Source organism: Salmo salar, chromosome 01 (genome assembly GCF_965601325.2).
Source record: "Salmo salar chromosome 01, fSalSal1, whole genome shotgun sequence".
Classification (NCBI taxonomy): Eukaryota; Metazoa; Chordata; class Actinopteri; order Salmoniformes; family Salmonidae; genus Salmo; species Salmo salar.
Window position 1 is genome coordinate 34,802,800 of NC_138291.1, and position 22,148 is coordinate 34,824,947.

The window sequence follows — 22,148 nt, forward strand, 5'->3', positions numbered from 1 at the left end:
GACCTAAACTTGAGATCAAGCCTACAGCCAATAAATGAGAAGCAGATTGAAGAATACAACTATAGCCTTCCTTCTCTGTTATTTGAAATCATGAAGGGAATCTGATGTAATTCCACGTGCTGCACCATGTATTCGGCTCATACTGTATGTCTAAACTATCTCCTCCATTTTATAGCACTAGTCATCCAGTATGAAAGTGGTTGTTTTATGTGATATTAAATGCGCGAAATGCAACCCAAATGAACAGAATCTACACTTGATATTGGCGGTGCTATCACACAGTCACACACACAATCCTTCCTACATATTATTTTCTATTTTGCGTGCTATCACACACACGCTTCCCTTTTCTGTGTATCAATGCGTGATTGAAAGGAAACTTCGTTCGGGAAGTGCAGGGACTACTTTAGGTCAACTTTGGATATAAATCATCAATGTATATGCCAAATGACACAGGCATATTTGAACATGAAAACGAGTGAAACATGGTTCGAGTAGATGTAAGCAATTGGATTGATAGTTGAGATTCCTTTGACATATATGTTTTTTTGCGGCCACGCGGAAGGATTTCATTCTCGAGCTGGGTCGACGCTTCCGCCCAGTTTTCCGATGTTCATTGCCCGAGTTGAAAATGGAATTCGATTAAAGCAGATGTCCAACAACTTCTTCGAGACATTTTTACTCGCCGTTTTTGCCTAATGTACTTCAATTTCATCATTGAAATTAGTTTGTAGACCTGTCTTCCCCCCCCCCCCAATTGTGGAGGTTATAATTCAACGTACACCGACACATTGACGGATCAACGCTGCAGCGCTTTTCAAGTGTTGTCCTGGACCCGAAGTTGGCGAGGGAACGCTCGATAGCTAAACACGAATAACGTGCCAAATGTCGGGTTTATTTTGTAAACATTTTAGCATCTGAACGCATTGGATTTCGTGTTGGCGAAGAGGATGACGAAGCTGTGTATTTTATTCTGGTTGGATTTTACTTCCAGGGAAGATAAAATGAATCATCGGTTGTCATTCCTCCTGACAATTTAGTTACAGCTAGCTAGGCTACTTGGTTTTCCGAAATAAAGCTCACTTATGCATGCACCACTGTAAGACCATTTACTTTTATCCAATATCTGGGTGTTTTATGCAAAAGAAAATGGTGATATTTGCGGTTTATTTCCCCGCCGTCACTGCGTCCTCGATGCTATTGCCAGGATTTGGATCCCCTTGAGAAAAGATGAGCGAAGATTCGACAAATCCAAACAACGAGTGAGTACATTTTACCCCACATTCTAGAATGCAACGATGTCCTTCATGTGTCTAATCTTCATTGCAATGATTTGCAGGATTTTAATGACTACTCTGTTCCACATGGATCATTGCTTCTACACATTGGTTCTACACACTTTCATATTTAAATTAGATTACTATTGAAGTAATACAAAAGACATAAACGTCTATTTAGTTTGTTGTGATAATATAAAATAAACCAATGTGTTTTGGGACTGGATTTAATAGAAATAGAGGCCAATATATTATATTATGCAACGAGAGATGCTAAATGTAATTTTGACAACTGTACAGAAAATGGTATACAGTCCACTATATAACAATAGCCTCATAATTAATGCAATATATGGTAGTTGTTTCATCGATATTGTCTTTGAAGAATACCTTTATGATTTGACTGCAATTGGATAATATCTGTTGCTATTTCAGATTGTAATAAATTACACGATGTAGTCACACAGTCACTGTGGCGAGATGATTTGTTTGTACGTAGGATTTAAGACTCTGTGCTTATCAGCTTTAAAATGATCTTGTCATAAGATTCAATATTATATACGATAGTGTTTTCTTGGCATTTGATAACATGTTAACGTTAGCTCCTCTACATGAACTAAGAGAGTATCATAAAATAGTAATGTGGTTGAAAAAAAATATTCCCTCAATATTATAATTATTCAATGTTAATGTGGCTGTAAACTGGTTGCTGCAATGTCAGAATCCAAAAGCAGAAGACGCCATATTTTTTTCTCAATCACACTCATTTGCATATTACAATCTCATTCATATATATATTTTTTTAATGGACGTAATGCGTTCCAAATGCACGGGCCTGAACCCGGAAAGCAGTATTTATGTGATTGTGAACTTGAAATAAGGTAATTTGTGTACATAAAAATAATTTATCGCTGTAAATCCGTATTGTTTTAATGGACTGATCGCTTGCGTGCGCTTGTTGACAGTCAGTGAGAAATATCTGGTCGGGAGGTGGTGCGGTCATGTGACCACTTCCATTCATAAAGTACCTGGGTGCCCATTCACAGTACGATGTGCAGTACAGTGTCTTGCAACGCACTGGCGATTACACAAACATTTTATCTGTTTTTGGGATCAGCTTAATCCAGATGTAGACATGACAGATAGTCAGTAATTTAAAAACAAATAGATAATGCAAGGATGCTTCGCTCTTATTGCAGTCTTCCATTGCTCTCAAAAGAATGGCGTCCATATTTCTTATTCTAGACGGTTGAAATGCGTTCATACGCTGACATTTCCACAGTTTTGTGCCCCAAGACTCCGATGTTCTCCATTCAATCCATCTGCCTCGCACACATCGGGTTGATTGATATATTGCAGGGAGGCTTTGTCCTTGAACTTGGCATATGTTGTTTCATATTCAATATATTACATAAGCAAAGACCATGATGTATGTGGTTCTGTGTGTGTGTTCTTCCTAGTGACATCAGCAGCACAGCGCATAAGATGGCCAACATATGATCCAATGTATTTGGTAATTATTCATTGAACATAAAGGAAGATGGTGGGAACAGAACAGTAAGCCCCGCCTGATCCCTTTTTATATTCATGCTGGCTGGAATTAGCCATCAGTCGAGCCCAACAATGGACTAAAGGAAAGGGAAAGGGGGATACCTAGTCAGTTGTACAACTGAATGTATTCAACTGAAATGTGTCTTCCGCATTTAACCCAACCCCTCTGAATCAGAGAGGTGTGGCAGGCTGCCTTAATCATCATCCACGTCTTCGGCGCCCGGTGAACAGTGGGTTAACTGCCTTGGTCAGGGGCAGAACGACAGATTTTTTTTACCTTGTCAGCTCAGGGATTCGATCCAGCAACCTTTCGGTTACTGGCCCAATGCTCCTACCCGCCAGGAACCTAATGTTGTTCCTTATAGTCCATGTTCTGTGTAGAGGCGAATTGGCTCTGGCAGCTAAAACGGCCAAATACTCCATCAAACCGTGTATTGATTTTCAATTGCGGTACTACTTTCATATATTAAAAATAAAAACACAAATGCTAAATCTACACTTACTGTAAACTGTTTTAATTGCTTTTAACACAGTTCCAGCCGACCAGTATTTTTCAGTGGCAACACGTTTGTGGCGCCCGTCTTTTGTTTACGCACAGGTGTTCAGAGACACAGATGGCTAGTTAGCACAGGTACACCTCTGTCTAACGTCTGTTTTCCGCGTGGGAACCCTAACCCTATATATTGTTTCCCATTGATGTGATCTGTTATTGATCTGATCAGTCTATTCACACATCTTCCCACAAACTGACAGTCCAATTTTGATATTTGTCCGCATTTTCATATTTTACAGTTTGTTTTCTATTAGTGGTGTTTTGTTTGAATTGAGAGGATGGGGAGAATTTTGGATGCAAAATTTTATAAGCATGCATACCTTACTGTTTCTCCTCACAGTAGCATTATAGTAAACCATGTCAATGAGTCGGACAGGGATCATCAACTGCATTCAGCCTCGGGACGATATATTTTCTTTCTTTAAAGGATGGTCAGGGGGCCAGAACATCATTTTCAAATAATTTGTGTACTGCAAATTGACAGCAAGAAGCCCAAACAGATATAACATTTGACTGAAACATAATAATTTCAAACATTGTTTACATTTGTATGCGATCACATATCTCTATTACATGTGGGAATACTTTGAAATAATAGATTTACAAAATGTAAATCACTTGGAGCTGATTTGCTGGGTTTTTTTTTGTCTTCTGTCCAACAACAAAATATATATACATTATTTTGCTGTGAAAAATTAGGGGGCCAAATAAAATCACCCATGGGCCATTTTTGGCCCTAGAGCGGCCAGTTGGGGAACTGTGGAGTAGGACATTAAACCACAGATGTATTGTTGTATATGTATAAAAACAATGGGCTGCTCAATAGGTTACATTGTCGTTTTGTTGGAAGTTTCTGGACACTTCTGTTAGCATCATGGGTCAAGTGTGATGAATATGCTTTTATTTCGCATAGCAAATGTATAAAGTTCCACAGCTTTTTCCTTCATCAAAATTGCACAAAGCTGTCTGATGAAAAACATGTGGTTGAATAGGAATATGTGCGCTACTCACCGACACCTGCAAAGACTCACTCGTACAGGTTATTACTCCCTAAAAGTCTAAACCGTTGGGGTTTAAGATGGTCATACCATGGATCATTTTAGTTATTTGATTTAGATTTTCAGGACCCTTGTAGGTATAAAAATATATTTAACAAAATGTAGGCATAAAATATTGAGTTTGGGCTTTACTACTGTTGCCCATAGAAACTCATTGAATAACTCATTCAGAAATGGCAGAACAGACCGTCCAAAAATATATCTTAAGTAATAAGGTTTTAAAGTGTCTGTCGTATATCTAGAAGATATAAGAACACTCGGGAAATATATATACTGAGCAAAAATATAAATGCAACAATTTCAAAGATGTTGCTGAGTTGCAGTTCATAAAAGGAAATAAATCAATTTAAATAAATTCATTAGGCCCTAATCTATGGATTTCACATGACTGTCCACCCACTGGGGATCTAGGCCTATCTAATCAGAATGAGTTTTTCCCCCACAAAAGGACTTTATTACAGAGAAATACTCCTCAGCACCAACCCTCCCCCCTCAGACAATCCCACAGGTGAAGAAGCTTGACGTGGGGGTCCTTGACTGGCGTGGTCTGTGGTTGTGAGGCCGGTTGGACATACTGTCAAATTCTCTAAAACGACGTTGGAAGTTTATGGTAGACAAATTTAATTCCCTGGCAACCGTTCTGGTGGACATTCCTGCAGTCATCATGACAATTGCACGCACCCTCAACTTGTGGCCTTTTATTGTCCCCAGCACAAGGTGCGCCTGTGTAATGATCATGCTGTTTAATCAGCTTCTTGATATGTCACATCTGTCAGGTGGATGGATTATCTTGACAAAGGAGAAATGCTTACCATCAGGGAGGTAAACAAATTTGTGAGAAAAATAAGCTTTTTTTTTTCATACAGAACATTTCAGCTCATGAAACATGGGACCAGCACTTTACATGTTACGTTTATATTTTTGTTCAGTGTATATATGTTTTAGACACATTTAACCCCCTTTTTGTGGGTACAAAACTACTTCCATACTTAAAAAAATAAATAAATAAAAAGTTAAATGGTACTGGGCTACCTTCAGTCCCGTGGGGGTCGTAGAGCAACATGGAAAAGGCCAAGGCCACTGTGTTCACGGGAGTCTCATCTTTTACACCAAACCGTTCAGATGCTTTTTGTGAGAAGACTGATTTTCGGGATGTCTCCTTGGTCTGACAAACAGCGCTATAACTGGGGTGTGTCAATCGACTCTTAAGGATTAATAGCTTTTTTTTCTGAGCATGTGAAATACATACCACCGTGTTAAATATCCGGTCTGCATGTTATGCTGAAAAGAGGAAGGACTAGTTATAACGTGTGGTTGAAGAAGGTAGCCTAGTTATCCAAAAACGCAAAATTTAATCAAACAAAGAGAAGGACATGAATCAGGGTGTGTCTAGCTGTCTTGGACTTGATTATATTTCTTTGATTTTATTAGGATCCCATTAGCCGATGCAATGGCGACAGCTAGTCTTACTGGAGTCCAAGACATTACAGACAAGACTTTACAATTTACGTACATTTAAAAACCTTAACATGTAGTGTGTGTTTGCTTTTATCAGTTGCACAGACTTGTACATACACACAAAAAGTAGGTCGCATGTATGCCGTTGTCTCCTATAGAAGTAGACACAACAACATTCATTCATATCCTTATGAGGGAGCATCTAGGTCTGTGTACTATTGTGCTGAACATTCATTCACAAAGTTATTTTCATTTTTTTAACAACTGTAACTCAATAAATAGGCTTATAGGCTATACACCTACAAACTGTAAATTTACTGTTTAGTTAGCCAAAATATTTTACTAAGTTTAGCCATTTGATGCTTTTTTTTATGTCTGGTATTGGTAAAGTCATTGAATGATTCGAGTTAGTCTAATATATTGATTGTTTAGTGTAGTTGTTTGCCAGTCAAGTGATTCCTCAGCCTTCTTTCTATCAGGTGATTTATTTGACAGCTCAGCGTTTGTCTGTCAATGTGGGTTGTTGTGATCTTATCACCTGGGGGTCTGTTCTGCCCCTCACTCTATTCCACTTTCAGGCTTTCCAAAACACATTCGACCCAAACAGCCACTGATTTGAATGTGAGCATCCTGCCTTGACAACAGCGCATAGCTACTTCAACTGTTTGGCAAGTAGTTTCTGGTTGTGTTAATTGCTCTGTGAAATAATGCTTATCTTTTTAGGCTAGTATTTAAGTTGCTCATACAATATGTATTGCGATTCTCACAATTCTATATGTATTGCAATTCGATACTGCAATTGTAATGCTATTTGATGTTGCAAACACATTTCTCACTAGAGAGCATGAGAACGAGTTTAGATCAGTCAGGGAAATAAAAGTCCTGAAAATGTTTTCTCACTATTTAAAAAGAGCATGGAGAATTAAGCTATAGGATGAAAAAAACTGATGTTTTGGCGCAGGTACAGCCGACTAATGCTACCTACAGTAGCAAAAACAATATAATATCGTCCCAAAATAATATTGCGATATGTAACTACATTTTTGGGATAGCCTACATAACACCACCTTTAGTTCTATAGCCATGGTGTAGCAAGGCCTAATAACCATTGGTGTGTAGTGGTCAGGCTCAGTAGAGGTTCTCAGTTGTTTGTAGTTTTGCTTCTGTAATCTTTTTGGGAAGTAGTCTTTAGAATGCTTCTAGCCACTACCCTGTATTGACTGAATTGGAACTTATCTGTGCAAACAATGTGGAAAGGAAGTTTTGGTCTTACGTAACGACTTCACTTTGGATTCAGTCAGAGCGAATTGTTCTTTTGTAACATTGTCAGCTGGCTGACCTAGTAGATTGTCAAACGATCACTGATACTACCTAGGGCTGCACAATATGATCCAAAAAATCAAATTGTGATTTTTGTACTATATATTGCGTTTTATCTTGCGATTTATAGATCAGAACACTTGAGTAAACTGATGGAATAAATAAAATGATCATTCTAATTTTATGGTTAGAATACAGTGGACACTTGGAATGTAGTTTTGTTTAGCGTGACAACGAATGGAAAAGTAAGGGAGGAGATGTTTGTGACAGTATGAAGCAAAGTGTTGGTCAGTGTTTCCCATGGGATGCTAATTAGGTTTAAAGAAATGATTGAAATATATTTTAAATAGTACATTCATATTTTCCTCTCTGATTAAGAACAAGCTGTGGGACAAACAGTGCTGATATACTTCCACTGGTACCGGCCTGTATTAAAGCAAAGGTTTGCTAGCAATATTTGCCCTAGCTCAGTGGATTTAGATAGCTTGTTAGCCCCTAATGCTAATTGCTAGCTAACACTTTTTAGGCACATTTAGAGCTTAAGAGCGACTAACTAGCATTTTGCAGAGAGCAAGTTACACAAACTAATCGTATAATATAGAAAACGTGGATTTGTATTAACAAGCAAAGTGAAAAGCTGTGTCGTTCTGTTGACTGCGTGCTGTTTGGTCCATGCATGCGGTAATCCCACTCTTCAAAGGGGGAGACACTCTAGATCCAAACTTTTACAGACGTATATCCATCCTGCCCTGCCTTTCTAAAGTCTTCGAAAGCCAAGTGAACAAACAGATCATCGACCATCTCGAATCCCACCATACCTTCTCCGCTATGCAATCTGGTTTCCGAGCTGGTCATGGGTGCATCTCAGCCACGCTCAAGATCCTAAACGATATCATAAATACTATTGATAAAAAACAGTACTGTGCAGCCATCTTCATCGACCTGGCCAAGGCTTTCGACTCTGTCAATCACCGTATTCTTATCGGCAGACTCAACAGCCTTGGTTTCTCTAATGACTGCCTCGCCTGGTTCACTAACTACTTCTCAGATTTCAGTGTGTCAAATTGGAGGGCCTATTGGCCGGACCTCTGGCAGTCTCTATGGGGGTGCCACAGGGTTCAATTCTCGGTCCAACTCTTTTCTCTGTATATATCAATGATGTCACTCCTGCTGCGGGTGATTCTTTGATCCACCTCTACGCAGACGACACCATTCTGTATACATCTAGCCCTTCTTTGGACACTGTTCTAACAAATCTCCAAATGAGCTTCAACTCCATACAACACTCCTTCCATGGCCTCCAACTGCTCTTAAACGCTAGTAAAACTAAGTGCATGCTCTTCAACCGATCGCTGCACCCGCCCGCCAAGCATCACTACTCTGGACGGTTCTGACTTAGAGTATGTGGACTAGAGGTCGACCGATTACGATTTTTCAACGCCGATACCGATTATTGGAGGGCCAAAAAAAGACGATACCGGTTAATCGGCCGACTTTGTTTTTTTATTTTTATTTATTTGTAATAATGACAATTACAACAATACTGAATGAACACTTATTTTAACTTAATATAATACATCAATTTAATCAACTTAGCCTCAAATAAATAATGAAACATGTTCAATTTGGTTTAAATAATGCAAAAACAAAGTGTTGGAGAAGAAAGTAAAAGTGCAATATGTGCAATGTAAGAAAGCTAACGTTTAAGTTCCTTGCTCAGAACATGGGAACATATGAAAGCTGGTGGTTTCTTTTAACATAACCAGGTAAGAAGTTTTAGGTTGTAGTTATTATAGGAATTATAGGACTATTTCTCTATGATTTGTATTTCATATACCTTTGACTATTGGATGTTCTTATAGGCACTTTAGTATTGCCAGTGTAACAGTATAGCTTCCGTCCCTCTCCTCGCTCCTACCTGGGCTCGAACCAGGAACACATCGACAACAGCCACCCTCGAAGCAGCGTTACCCATGCAGAGCAAGGGGAACAACCACTCCCAAGTCTCAGAGCGAGTGACGTTTGAAATGCTATTAGCGCACACCCGCTAACTAGCTAGCCATTTCACATCGGTTACACCAGCCTAATCTTGGGAGTTGACAGGCTTGAAGTCATAAACAGCGCAATGCATTGCGAAAGCTGCTGGCAAAACGCACGAAAGTGCTGTTTGAATGAATGCTTACGAGCCTGCTGGTGCCTACCACTGCTCAGTCAGACTGCTCTATCAAATATCAAATCATAGACATAATTATAATATAATAAACACACAGAAATACGAGCCTTAGGTCATTAATATGGTCGAATCCGGAAACTATCATCTCGAAAACAAAATGTTTTTTTTCTTTCAGTGAAATACAGAACCGGTCCGTATTTTATCTAACGGGTGGCATCCCTAAGTCTAAATATTCCTGTTACATTGCACAACCTTCAATGGTATGTCATAATTACGTAAAATTCTGGCAAATTAGTTCGCAACGAGCCAGGCAATGAACGCAAGAGCAGTGACACAATTTCATGTTAGCAGGCAATAGTAACTAAATATGCAGGTTTAAAAATATATACTTGTGTATTGATTTTAAAGAAAGGCATTGATGTTTATGGTTAGGTACATTGGTGCAACGACAGTGATTATTTTTCTCGCAAATGCGCTTGTTAAATCATCACCCGTTTGTCGAAGGAGGCTGTGATTCGATGAAAAATTAACAGGCACTGCACCTATTATATGCAACGCAGGACACGTTAGATAAACTAGTAATATAATCAACCATGTGTAGTTAACTAGTGATTATGTTAAGATTGATAGTTTTTTTTTATAAGATAAGTTTACTGCTAGCTAGCAACTTATCTTGGCTCCTTGCTGCCCTCGCGTAACAGGTAGTCAGCCTGCCATGCAGGCTCCTCGTGGAGTGCAATGTAAGGCAGGTGGTTAGAGCGTTGGACTAGTAATGTGTGGCTCAGTTGGTAGAGCATGGCACTTGCAAGGCCAGGGTTGTGGGTTCGATTCCCACGGGGGACCAGTATGGACAAATATGAAAATGTATGCACGCACTACTGTAAGTCGCTCTGGATAAGAGCGTCTACTAAATGACAAAAAAAAGGATGCAATGACGAATCCCCGAATCCCCCCTGAACAAGGCAGTTAACCCCCGTTCCTAGGCCTTCATTGAAAATAAGAATGTGTTCTTAATCTGACTGGCCGAGTTAAATAAAGGTAAAATAAAAATGCAAAGAGAATGTTGAGCACTAGGAACTGTCTGCTTGAGTGGCGGGGCTTGGTGTCTGTGTAGGACTACGAAGCGGACAAAAAGATGGACTGAGAGAGAACTCTGTCAACTCGAGCAATAAATTAATAGTAAAAAACAAACAAAAAACAGGCTTTACAGATGGCTAAGTGGCATTTGAAAATGTCAATGCCTCTTGCGATATGGATATTGCGCATGTCAATATCGCAATTTAGATAAAAATTTGATTAACCTCTTACATCTAGACGTTCCGCTAGCGGAACACCTGCTCCAATATCCAATGATAGGCGTGGCGCGAAATACAAACTCCTCGAAAATCCGAAAACTTCAATTTTTCAAACATATGACTATTTTACACCATTTTAAAGACAAGACTCTCCTTTATCTAACCACACTGTCCGATTTCAAAAAGGCTTTACAGCGAAAGCAAAACATTAGATTATGTCAGCAGAGTACCCAGCCAGAAATAATCAGACACCCATTTTTCAAGCTAGCATATAATGTCACAAAAAACAAAACCACAGCTAAATGCAGCACTAACCTTTGATCTTCATCAGATTACACTCCTAGGACATTGTTATACAATACATGCATGTTTTGTTCAATCAAGTTCATATTTATATCAAAAACCAGCTTTTTACATTAGCATGTGACGTTCAGAACTAGCATTCCCACCGAACACTTCCGGTGAATTTACTAAATTACTCACGATAAACGTTCACAAAAAACATAACAATTATTTTAAGAATTATAGATACAGAACTCCTTTATGCAATCGCGGTGTCCGATTTTAAAATAGCTTTTCGGTGAAAGCACATTTTGCAATATTCTGAGTAGATAGCCCGGCCATCATGGCTAGCTATTTTGACACCCACCGAGTTTGGTACTCACCAAACTCAGATTTACTATAAGAAAAATGTTATTACCTTTGCTGTCTTCGTCAGAATGCACTCCCAGGACTTCTACTTCAATAACAAATGTTGGTTTGGTTCCAAATAATCCATAGTTATATCCAAATAGCGGCGTTTTGTTGTGCGTTCAAGACACTATCCGAAGGGTAAAGAAGGGTGACGCGCCCGGCGCGTTTCGTGACAAAAATTTCAAAATATTCCATTACTGTACTTCGAAGCATGTCAAACGCTGTTTAAAATCAATTTTTATGCGATTTTTCTCGTAAAAAAGCGATAATATTCCGACCGGGAAACCCTGTTTTCGTTCAAAGACTGAAAATAAAAACATGGAGTCGTCTCGTGCACGCGCGCGCCAGTCTCATTGTTCTCAGATCGACCACTTACCAAATGCGCTACTGTTTTTCAGCCTTCTGAGAGCCTATGGGAGCGTTAGAAAATGTCACGTTACAGCAGAGATCCCCTGTTTTGGATAGAGATGATCAAGAAGGCCAAGAAATGGTCAGAGAGGGCGCTTCCTGTTTGGAATCTTCTCAGGTTTTGGCCTGCCAAATGAGTTCTGTTATACTCACAGACACCGTTCAAACAGTTTTAGAAACTTTGGAGTGTTTTCTATCCAAAGCTAATAATTATATGCATATTCTAGTTTCTGGGCAGGAGTAATAATCAGATTAAATCGGGTACGTTTTTTATCCGGCCAGACTACGGTTTGCAACTGCACATGGGGACAAAGATCGTACTTTTTGGAGAAATATTCTCTGGTCTGATGAAACAAAAATAGAGCTGTTTGGCCATAATGGAAAAAGGGGGAGGCTTGCAAGTAAAAGAACACCATCCCAACCGTGAAGCATGGGGGTGGCAGCATCATGTTGTGGGGGTGCTCTGCTGCATGAGGGACTGGTGCACTTCATAAAATAGATGGCATCATGAGGAAGGTAATTATTACTTGGCTATATTCAAGCAACATCTCAAGACATCAGTCAGGAAGTTAAAGGTTGGTTGCAAATGGGTCTTCCAAGTGGAAAATGACCCCAAGCATACTTCCAAAGTTGTGGCAAAATGGCTTAAGGACAACAAAGTCAAGCTATTGGAGTGGCCATCACTTAGCCCTAACCTCAATCCTATAGAAAATGTGTGGGCAGAACTGAAAAAGCGCGTGTGAGCAAGGAGGCCTGCAAACCAAACTCAGTTACACCAGCTCTGTCAGGAGGAATGGGCCAAAATTCACCCAACTTATTGTGGGAAGCTTGTGGAAGGCTACCCAAAACGTTTGACCCAAGTTAAACAATTTAAAGGCAATGCTACCAAGTGCTAATTAAGTGTATGTAAATGTCTGACCCCCTGGGAACGTGATGAAAGAAATTAATGCTGAAATAAATCATTCTCTCTACTATTATTCTGACATTTCACATTCTTAAAATAAATTGGTGATCCCAGCTGACTGAAGACAGGGGATTTTTTACAAGGATTAAATGTCAGGAATTGTGAAAAACTGAGTTTAAATGTATTTGGTTAAGGTGTATGTAAACTTCCGACTTCAACTGTATCTCAAGATCTCTTTTGTCAAATGTCAACATTTTGTCAGTCTTTCCTACCACAATACCATCCTTCGTTCTTTACCAATTCTTAACATATGGTTATGGAGGATGAGCAGTTTCATAATCTGTGAAATTAACCCATGTACAGGCCATTTATGGGTTAGTTTGTTTGTTCTTTTAGAGGATGTTGAGTTGTTTGCATGATTAATGACAATTAATCTAACTCTTATCTGGCAAATGGGATGGTTTGTTACTGACCGTGTGTTACTGTGTAACTGAGCAGGCCCTGTACAGTATAAATGTAGTCTGGTCTGGCTGTTCTCTTCCGATGGCCAGAGTTGTAATGCAGTATATTTTAAACCTGAGCCACTTCCCTCTTGTAATTCTCATTTCCTCTTAAAAGTATTTTAGCAGCAGACCTATTACTAAACTTGTAAATGTCTTCCAGTGTATTTGGAGGATTTTTCTTTTCTTAAAGCACAGTAAAACAAGTTTTCTTTCAAATAAAATTGTGCAGTGAAATATGTTTTAGTCTATTTAGTTGAAGGTCACAACATTGAAGACAAATTATAGGTAACACATGAAATGCCCATTTTGCCTTTTGAAAATGCTACTGATTAGGCTATGTTGTGTCGTACACTAAAAAATCCTCATTTTTTTTGTTAGGCCTAGATCAGGGCTATTCAACTAGCGGCCTACTGGCCACATCTGGGCCGTTATTAATTTAGACTGGCTCTTTCATCAATTCTGAACCTTAATAAAATATCTGCAAAAAATCCTGCAAAAATCTTACGTTCAGTTCCAAAATGACACTTTCCTGGAATTTGGCATTAGATGATTTGACATATCATAGCGTTAATATTGAGGCGCTTAGTTTTCAGATTTTTAAGAAGCTTTTAATAGTTAAAATGGTGAATGAGGGTTGAGCCTTTTTCCTTTTCAATTAGCACTTTTTTTGTTTGCTCCTCAACTTTTGTTGGTTGAGTGCCCTCCACTTCTTTCTTAATTACTTTTAGCACATTTTAAGTGCTTTATTGGTGTGTGTGTGCATTGCTTTTTTTTATATCCCTGGCCTACATTATGTATTTTTTCAAGGAGCCCGTCTCTCTCTAATATGCCCTGGCCATATCTCAGTGCTTCTAAGAATTGCTTTGAGCAGTATAATGTCTGAATTGTACATATTGTTTTCAGTTGTACTGCTGCATGCAGGAGCATGAAGGCTAAGCCTTGTTGGATGGTGCTGCAGCTGGGTTACGACGGTTCTTTCCTACGAGGCCACAGACCTAAATCCCTGTCTTTGAGTTACCAAACTCTTTGAAACAGGAAGGGGTTGGGGCCTGTGTATGGGTTTGTGTAGGCCTGTGTTCGTGTGTGTGTTCAACTATGTATGTAAGTGTGTTTGTCTATAAAGATAAGTAGGTATAGGCTAGATGAGGGCATTTAAGCAAACACAACTTCATCTTATAAAAGGAATCTTTTATGAACCAAACTCTTAACAGGGTATGTAGCCTATTAAAGGAAACGTTGACCCAAAATTCAGAAACTCCCAAGTGACTCCATACATTGAAACTAGTTCAGTGGAGTTTGCCCTCTCACCCTCTCTCTCTGTAGTGTTGTACTGAAACAGCTGCAAAAACTGGTCACGTGACTGGTGACGTTGCTGGACGCAGTCCTCGCTCTGCTCCGTTGCCAGTGAATCCATGATTCAGAAATCTGCGAAGTGTGGACATTGGTTTTTATTGAAAGCATATGGACGAATTAGCTATTTTGATCAAAGTAGGATCAGTTTTGAGTCAGGAAATGTGTACTCTTCCACCTAAAACATTTGCGATTACAGCAGCGAAGATGGTTAACAACTGCGCATGTGCGCTCTTGGGGTAATCCCTACTACATAGAAACTGCACGTTATGCCATTATTCATAGATGCTAGTTTTCTTCAGAGAAGTGAAGACAACTTTACACATTATTTTACAGTAAACAACAACCTACAAATATGTTTGACGACAAATTCAAGAGTCATGAAGAAAACAAGGGGAGGGGAGCCCATTGTGTCATCAAACATATTTATTTGAGCCGGAGTATTCAAACAAAGAATTGAGGAAAATTAAGCTTTGGATCACCGACCGCAGCAGTAGCTAATAAAGGCCTTCACGGGTCCAAAATGGACCTGGGGCTTTTCAACCTGTACCCGATATGCATAAATACATTTTCTTTTAATATAGAGACCCGTTCTGAACAGATCCTAGGACAACTAGACCCAATCCGAGTGAGAGAAGCAGCAGAAAATGATATTTTTTAAAAATCTACTTTATTAACCGTAGCTGATAAAGGGAGAGGTAGAGAGAAGTCCCGGATAACGTCTGAGGTATTCTGGAAACAGGTAGATCCGTGCAGACCTCTAGTAGCTGGATAACAGCCCCAACCCATCGCCAGGATCAACACAGACTGGTGGTGCAGTTGTGGCAATTGCACTCCAATGCCATGAATGAGGAATGTTTTTGCTGCAGATAATTTGAGTACGTGACTACAGTTCTTACAGAAATGGAAGAACGTAATGATGAGCAGTTAGTATTACAGAAATGGAAGAACGTAATGATGAGCAGTTAGTTTTACAGAAATGGAAGAACGTAATGATGAGCAGTTCGTTTTACAGAAATGGAAGAACGTAATGATGAGCAGTTCGTTTTACAGAAATGGAAGAACGTAATGATGAGCAGTTCGTTTTACAGGAATCCGTAAAACTAATTGGAGATGCACCCCTCTTCTAGCTGGGCCAAATGGACACTTATCTAACGAGTAAGTTGCTAAACTTTACTTTATGTAATGATCGCATATCATAAACCTCAATGAACGGGCCATTTTAGTTGGTTTATGCTTTCACATTAGCCCAAAACATTATATAGCCTATGTTTATATATCACAATGTTTTGGGGATATTCTATTCTACAATGTTAGGTGACAAAATGTCTATTGTCTCTCAACTATGGCTTTGGTGGTCATGAAATGTTGTCAGCCGGTTAGTGTCATTCAAAAGACGGTCTCACGGTAATTGACCATTAGTTAATATAAACACATTTAGTACAATATCTCTAGGCCTCCGCATACAAGCTGCTGATGCGTACCTTTGCAACATCTACATTTTAAAGGTCTAATAAATCAATGAAATATACACCATCTGAATAAATCCATGATTTATTTAGTCAGGTCCAAAGAAACATAATATGAAGAATAGAATGAGTTGGGCGACTGTATGTTATCTTACTATGCTCCATGCCATAGGCTGTAGGCTAGTTCATTTAGCGGACTGTATGTTATCTTACTATGCTCCATGCCATAGGCTGTAGGCTAGTTCATTTAGCAGACAATATATGGTTATAAATCCCGTGCCCTTACATTATATGATTTTATAGTAAGAATAATATAATTGAACTTACCTGAATAAAATAGAAAGGATATGTTTCCCATTCCGGAGCGAGTGTGCATATGAAGTGGCTATGTTGAGCGTAAAAGTGATCATTTCAAACAGGTCCTATAAGCTATATTTGGAGTTATTTGGCAACTTTTTAGTTGTGAATGATACAAACTGTAGAATGTCTTACAAATCAAAACGTATATGGGCTGCATGATGCGACTATAAGCTATTGATTTGAGAAAGTAGGAAAAAAAGCTTGCGCTCTGGTAGTTGCCTCAGGCTGCACAGCTGTTCTCTCAAGTGATCATATTTTCACCCATCAGACTATTCTCAATTTAATCTCGTCTTTATTAATATGTCAAATTAGTTTCCATTTAGAATGGCACATTATCAAATTGGCAGGGGAAAAAAAGACATGTCATCTGTATGCACTCCAATAGCGAATTGAATCTGCGCGCTTTCCCGCCAGTCCATTTTTCAATGATGCCAGTAGGCTACTTTGGTTTTATAGCAGAGCATGCACTTAATATAAGCAGCTGAAAAATAATTATCAGAACACTTATTTTACTCGACCCATCAACTACTGTTTGAGGAGCATTCTCTCGCTGAGCGACAGGTGATATTATGCCCAAGCTATGTATGCCATGGGCTCTCCAACCCTGTTCCTGCAGCTGCCTAGTGCTTAATTTACGAAACCAAGTGAAATCTGTTCGGGAACATCGATAGTAAAAGGTTTTTGCAACGAAACATATTTCACTCAACTGTTGACAAGCCCCTCTGCCAGCTCCAGAAAGGAATAAAGGATGTGTCACCCAATTTAATTATGAAAATATAAAACCTTCCCTATTACTAGGCTATTCAAAATCTTCCTGCACAACCAACTTAATCGCCTAGGGCTGTACATTTTCTCCCAGACTCCTGGATAGACATTTTGGAGCATAGCATAAGGTAACCGGTCCATACTCAAAAGGCGATTACTTGAATTTGTTTAATTTGGAGTATAGGCTAGCTATGTTCATCAAGGCAAAAGGTGGCTACTTTTAAGAATCTCAAATATGAAATATATTTTGATTTAACACTTTTTTGGGTCACTACATGATTCCATATGTGTTATTTCATAGTTTTGATGTCTTCACTATTATTCTACAATGTAGAAATTAGGAAAAACCTTGAATGAGTAGGTGTGTCCAAACGTTTGACTGGTACTGCATACTGTTGGTCATGGAAGTTTGTGTATGAACCCTGTTTATTGAGAAACTGTGAAATCTAAAAGGTAACTAAACTAAATTACTATTGCCCTGTAGCACTCACTTCTGTCACCATGAAGTGCTTTGAGAGGCTAGTTAATGATCATATCACCTCCACCTTACCCGACACCCTAGACCCACTTTAATTTGCTTACCACCCCAATAGATCCACAGACGATGCAATTGCCATCACACTGCACACTGCCCTATCACATCTGGACAAGTGGAATACCTATGTCAGAATGCTGGTCATTGACTATAGCTCAGCCTTCAACACCATAGTACCCTCCAAGCTCATCATGAAGCTTGGGCCCTGGGTCTGAATCCCGCCCTGTGCAACTGGGTCCTGGACTTCCTGATGAGCCGCCCCCAGGTGGTGAAGGTAGGAAACAACAGCTCCACTGCACTGATCCTCAACACAGGGGCCCCACAAGGGTGCGTGCTCTGCCCCCTCCAGTACTCCCCGTTCATCCATGACTCCAACTCAATCATCAAGTTTGCAGACGACAACAGTTGTAGGCCTGATTACTAGCAATGGCAAGACAACCTACAGGGAGGAGGTGAGGGCCCTGGCGGAGTGGTGCCAGGAAAATAATGTCTCTCAACGTAAACAAAACGAAGGAGCTGATCGTGGACTTCAGGAGACAGCAGAGGGAGCACGCCCCCATCCACATTGACGTGGCCGCAGTGGATAAGGTGAAAAGCTTTAAGTTCCTCGGCAAACATATCACTGACAATCTGAAATGGTCCACCCACACAGACAGTGTGGTGAAGAACGCGCAGCAGTGCCTCTTCAATATCAGGAGGCTGAAAAAATGTGGCTTTGCCCCCGGAGACCCTCACAAACTTTTACAGATGCGCTATTGAGAGCATCCTGGAATGGCAACTGCACCGACCGCAACCGCAGGGCTCTCCAGAGGGTGGTGCGGTCTGCACAACGCATCACTGACGTCACTGCCTGCCCTCCAGGACACTTACAGCACCCGATGTCACAGGAAGACCAAAAGGATAATCAAGGACATCAACCACCCGAGCCACGGCCTGTTCACCCCGCTATCATCCAGAAGGCGAGGTCAGTACAGGTGCATCAAAGCTGGGACTGAGAGACTGAAAAACTGCTTCTATCTCAAGGGCATCAGACTGTTATATAGCCATCACTAGCCAGCCTCCACCCAGTACCCTGCCATGAACTTAGTCACTGTCACTAGCCGGCTACCACTCGGTTACTCAACCCCGCACTTTTGAGGTTGCTGCCCTATGTACATAGACATGGAATCACTGGTCACTTTAATAATATTACATACTGTTTTACTCATTCATATGTACAGTGCATTCGGAAAGTATTCAGACCCCATGACTCTTTCCACATTTTGTTACTTTACAGCCTTATTCAAAAATGTATTAAATCGTTTTTCCCCCCTCATCAATCTACACACAATAACCCATAATGACAAAGCAAAAAAGGGTTTTAGAAGTGTGTGTGTGTTTTTTTTATATATATATATATATATATATATATATATATATATATATATATATATATATATATATATATATATATATATATATATATATATATATATGAAATATCACATTTACATAAGTATTCAGACCCTTTACTCAGTCCTTTGTTGAAGCACCTTTAGCAGCGACTACAACCTTGAGTCTTCTTGGGTGTGACACTACAAGCCTGGCATACCGGTATTTGGGCACACCGGTAATGTCAGAGCAAAAACCATGCCATGATGTCGAAGGAATTGTCTATAAGGCTCCAGGACAGGATTGTGTCGAGTCACAGATCTGGGTAAGGGTACCAAAACGTTTCTGCAGCATTGAAGGTCCCCAAGAACACAGTAGCCTTCATCATTCTAAAATGGAAGAACTTTGGAACCACAAAGACTCTTTCTAGAGCTGGTCGCACGGCCAAACCTAGCAATCGGGGGTGAAGGGCCTTGGTCAGGGAGGTGACCTGACAGAGCTCCAGAGTTCCTCAGTGGAGAGGAGTGAACCTTCCAGAAGGACAACTATCTTTGCAGCACTCCACCAATCAGGCCTTTATGGTAGAGTGGCCAGACGTAAGCCACTCCTCAGTAAAAGGCACATGACATCCCGCTTGGAGTTTGCCAAAAGGCACCTAAAGGACTCTCAGACAATGGGAAACAAGATTCTCTGGTCTGATGAAACCAAGATTGAACTCTTTGGCCTCAATGCCTCACACCTGGAGGAAACCTGGCACCATCCCCACAGTGAAGCAAGCTGGTGGCTGCATCATGCTGTGGGGATGTTTTTCAACGGCAGGAACTGGGAGACTAGTCAAGATCGAGGGTAAAATGACCGGAGAAAAATACAGTGAGATCCTTGATGAAAACATGCTCCAGAGCGCTCAGGACCTCGGACTGGGGCGAAGGTTCACCTTCCAACAGGACAACAACCCTAAGCACACAGCCAAAACAATGCCGGCGTGGCTTCAAGACGAGTCTCAATGTCCTTGAGTGGCCCAGCCAGAGCCTGGATTTGAACCCGATCGAACATCTCTGGAGAGACCTGAAAATAGCTGTGCAGGGACGCTCCTCATCCAACCTGACAGAGCTTGAGAGGATCTGCAGAGAAGTATGGGAGAAACTCCCCAAATACAGGTGTGCCACACTTGTAGCGTCATACCCAAAAAGAAGCTGTAATCGCTGCCAATGTGTTTCAACAAAGTACTGAGTAAGGGGTCTGAATACTTATGTACATTTCTAAAAACCTATTTTTTTCCCTGTCCATTATGTGGTATTGTGTGTAGATTGAGGATAAAAAAAGCTATTTAATACATTTTAGAACAATGCTGTAACGTAACAAAATGTGGAAAAAGTCCAGGGGTCTGAATACTTTTTTGAATGCCCCCCCCCCCACTACATACATACATACATACATACATACATACATACATACATACATACATACATACATGCTCTGACATTGGTCATCCTAATATTTATATATTTCTTAATTCCATTCTTTTACTTTTAGATTTGTGTATTGTTGTGAATTGTTCAATATTATTGCACTAGGAACACAAGCATGTCTCTACACCTGCAATAACATCTGATAAATGTGTATACGACCATTAAAATTGTATTTGATTTTAGACCGATAGTACTTAAAACAAAAAAGAGAATTCGGCCATACGTTTTCAATAAAACAAAGAATTTGTCTACAATTTTACTTCAGCAGATGTCACAAAATGCTATACCGAAACCAAGCCTAAAACCCCAAACAGCAAGCAATGCAGATGTAGAAGCATGGTGGCTAGGAAAAACTACCTAGATAGACAGGAATCTAGGAAGAAACCTAGAGGGGAACCAGGCTCTGAGGGGTGGCCAGTCCTCTTCTGGCTGTGTTGGGTGGAGATTATAAGAGTACATGGCAATTTAAGGCTAGATTGAACATCTTGAAGAACAAATATTCATAGATGACCAGCAGGGTCAAATAATAATCACAGTGGTTGTAGATGGTGCAACAGGTCAGCACCTCAGGAGTAAATGTCAGTAGGCTTTTCAGTGGCGAAGCATTCAGAGGTCGAGACAGCAGGTGCAAGAGGGAGAGCGAGTCAAAAACAGTAGGTCCGGGACAAGGTAGCACGTCTGGTGAACAGGTCAGGGTTCTCTAGCCGCAGGCAGAACAGTTGAAACAGGAACAGCAGCACGACCAGGTGGACTTGGGACAGCCAGGAGTCATCAGGCCAGGTAGTCCTGAGGCATGATCTGGGATGGGAGGGAGAAAGGGAATTAGAGGGAGCATACTTAAGTTTACACAGGACACCAGATAAGACAGGAGAATTAAACCATATGTAACAGACTGACCCTAGCCCCCCGGCACATAGACTATTGCAGCATACATACTGGAGACAGACAGGGGTGGGTCGGGGGACACTGTGGCCCCGTCTGACAATACCTCCGGACAGGGCCAACCAGGCAGGATATAACCCCACCCACTTTGCCAAAGCACAGCCCTCACACCACTAGAGGGGTATCAACTGACCACCAACTTACTACCCTGAGACAAGGTTGAGTATAGCCCACGAAGATCTCCTTCACTGCAAGAGCAGTCACTGAGGGGGCGCAAAACCGGACAGGAAGATCATGTCTGTGACTTAACCCACTCAAGTGATGCACCCCTCCTAGGGACGGCATGGAAGAGCACTAGTAAGCCAGTGACTTAGCCCCCGTCAGAGGCAGAGAATCCCAGTGGAGAGCCGGCCAGGCAGAGACAGCAAGGGCAGTTCGTCGCTCCAGTGCCTTTCACCTTCGCACCCCTGGGCCAGACTACACTTTATCGTAGGACCTACTAAAGAGATGAGTCTTCAGGAAAGACTTAAAGGTTGAGACCGAGTTTGCCTCTCTCACATGGATAGGCAGATCATTTCATAAAAATTGAGCTCTATAGGAGAAAGCCCTGCCTCCAGCTGTTTGCTTAGAAATTCTAGGGACAAGGAGGCCTGTGTCTTGTGAGCGTAGTGTAGGTATGTACGGCAGTACCAAATCGGAGAGATGGGTAGGAGCAATCCCATGTAATGCTTTGTAGGTTAGCAGTAAAACCTTG

The 22,148-nt window shown here is 40.6% G+C and overlaps 1 protein-coding gene across 1 annotated transcript in view; it reads left to right on the forward strand.

Annotated features, from left to right (window-relative positions):
* Window positions 1-428: 428 nt before the first annotated feature.
* The window catches only part of spred1 (sprouty related EVH1 domain containing 1), a 75,283-nt gene continuing 53,563 nt past the window's right edge, over window positions 429-22,148 (forward strand). Inside the window, exon 1 of the mRNA XM_014193659.3 lies at window positions 429-1,262. Coding sequence (XP_014049134.1) covers window positions 1,231-1,262 — 32 coding nt within the window. The 5' untranslated portion in view covers window positions 429-1,230. The remainder of the gene's footprint in view (window positions 1,263-22,148) is intronic.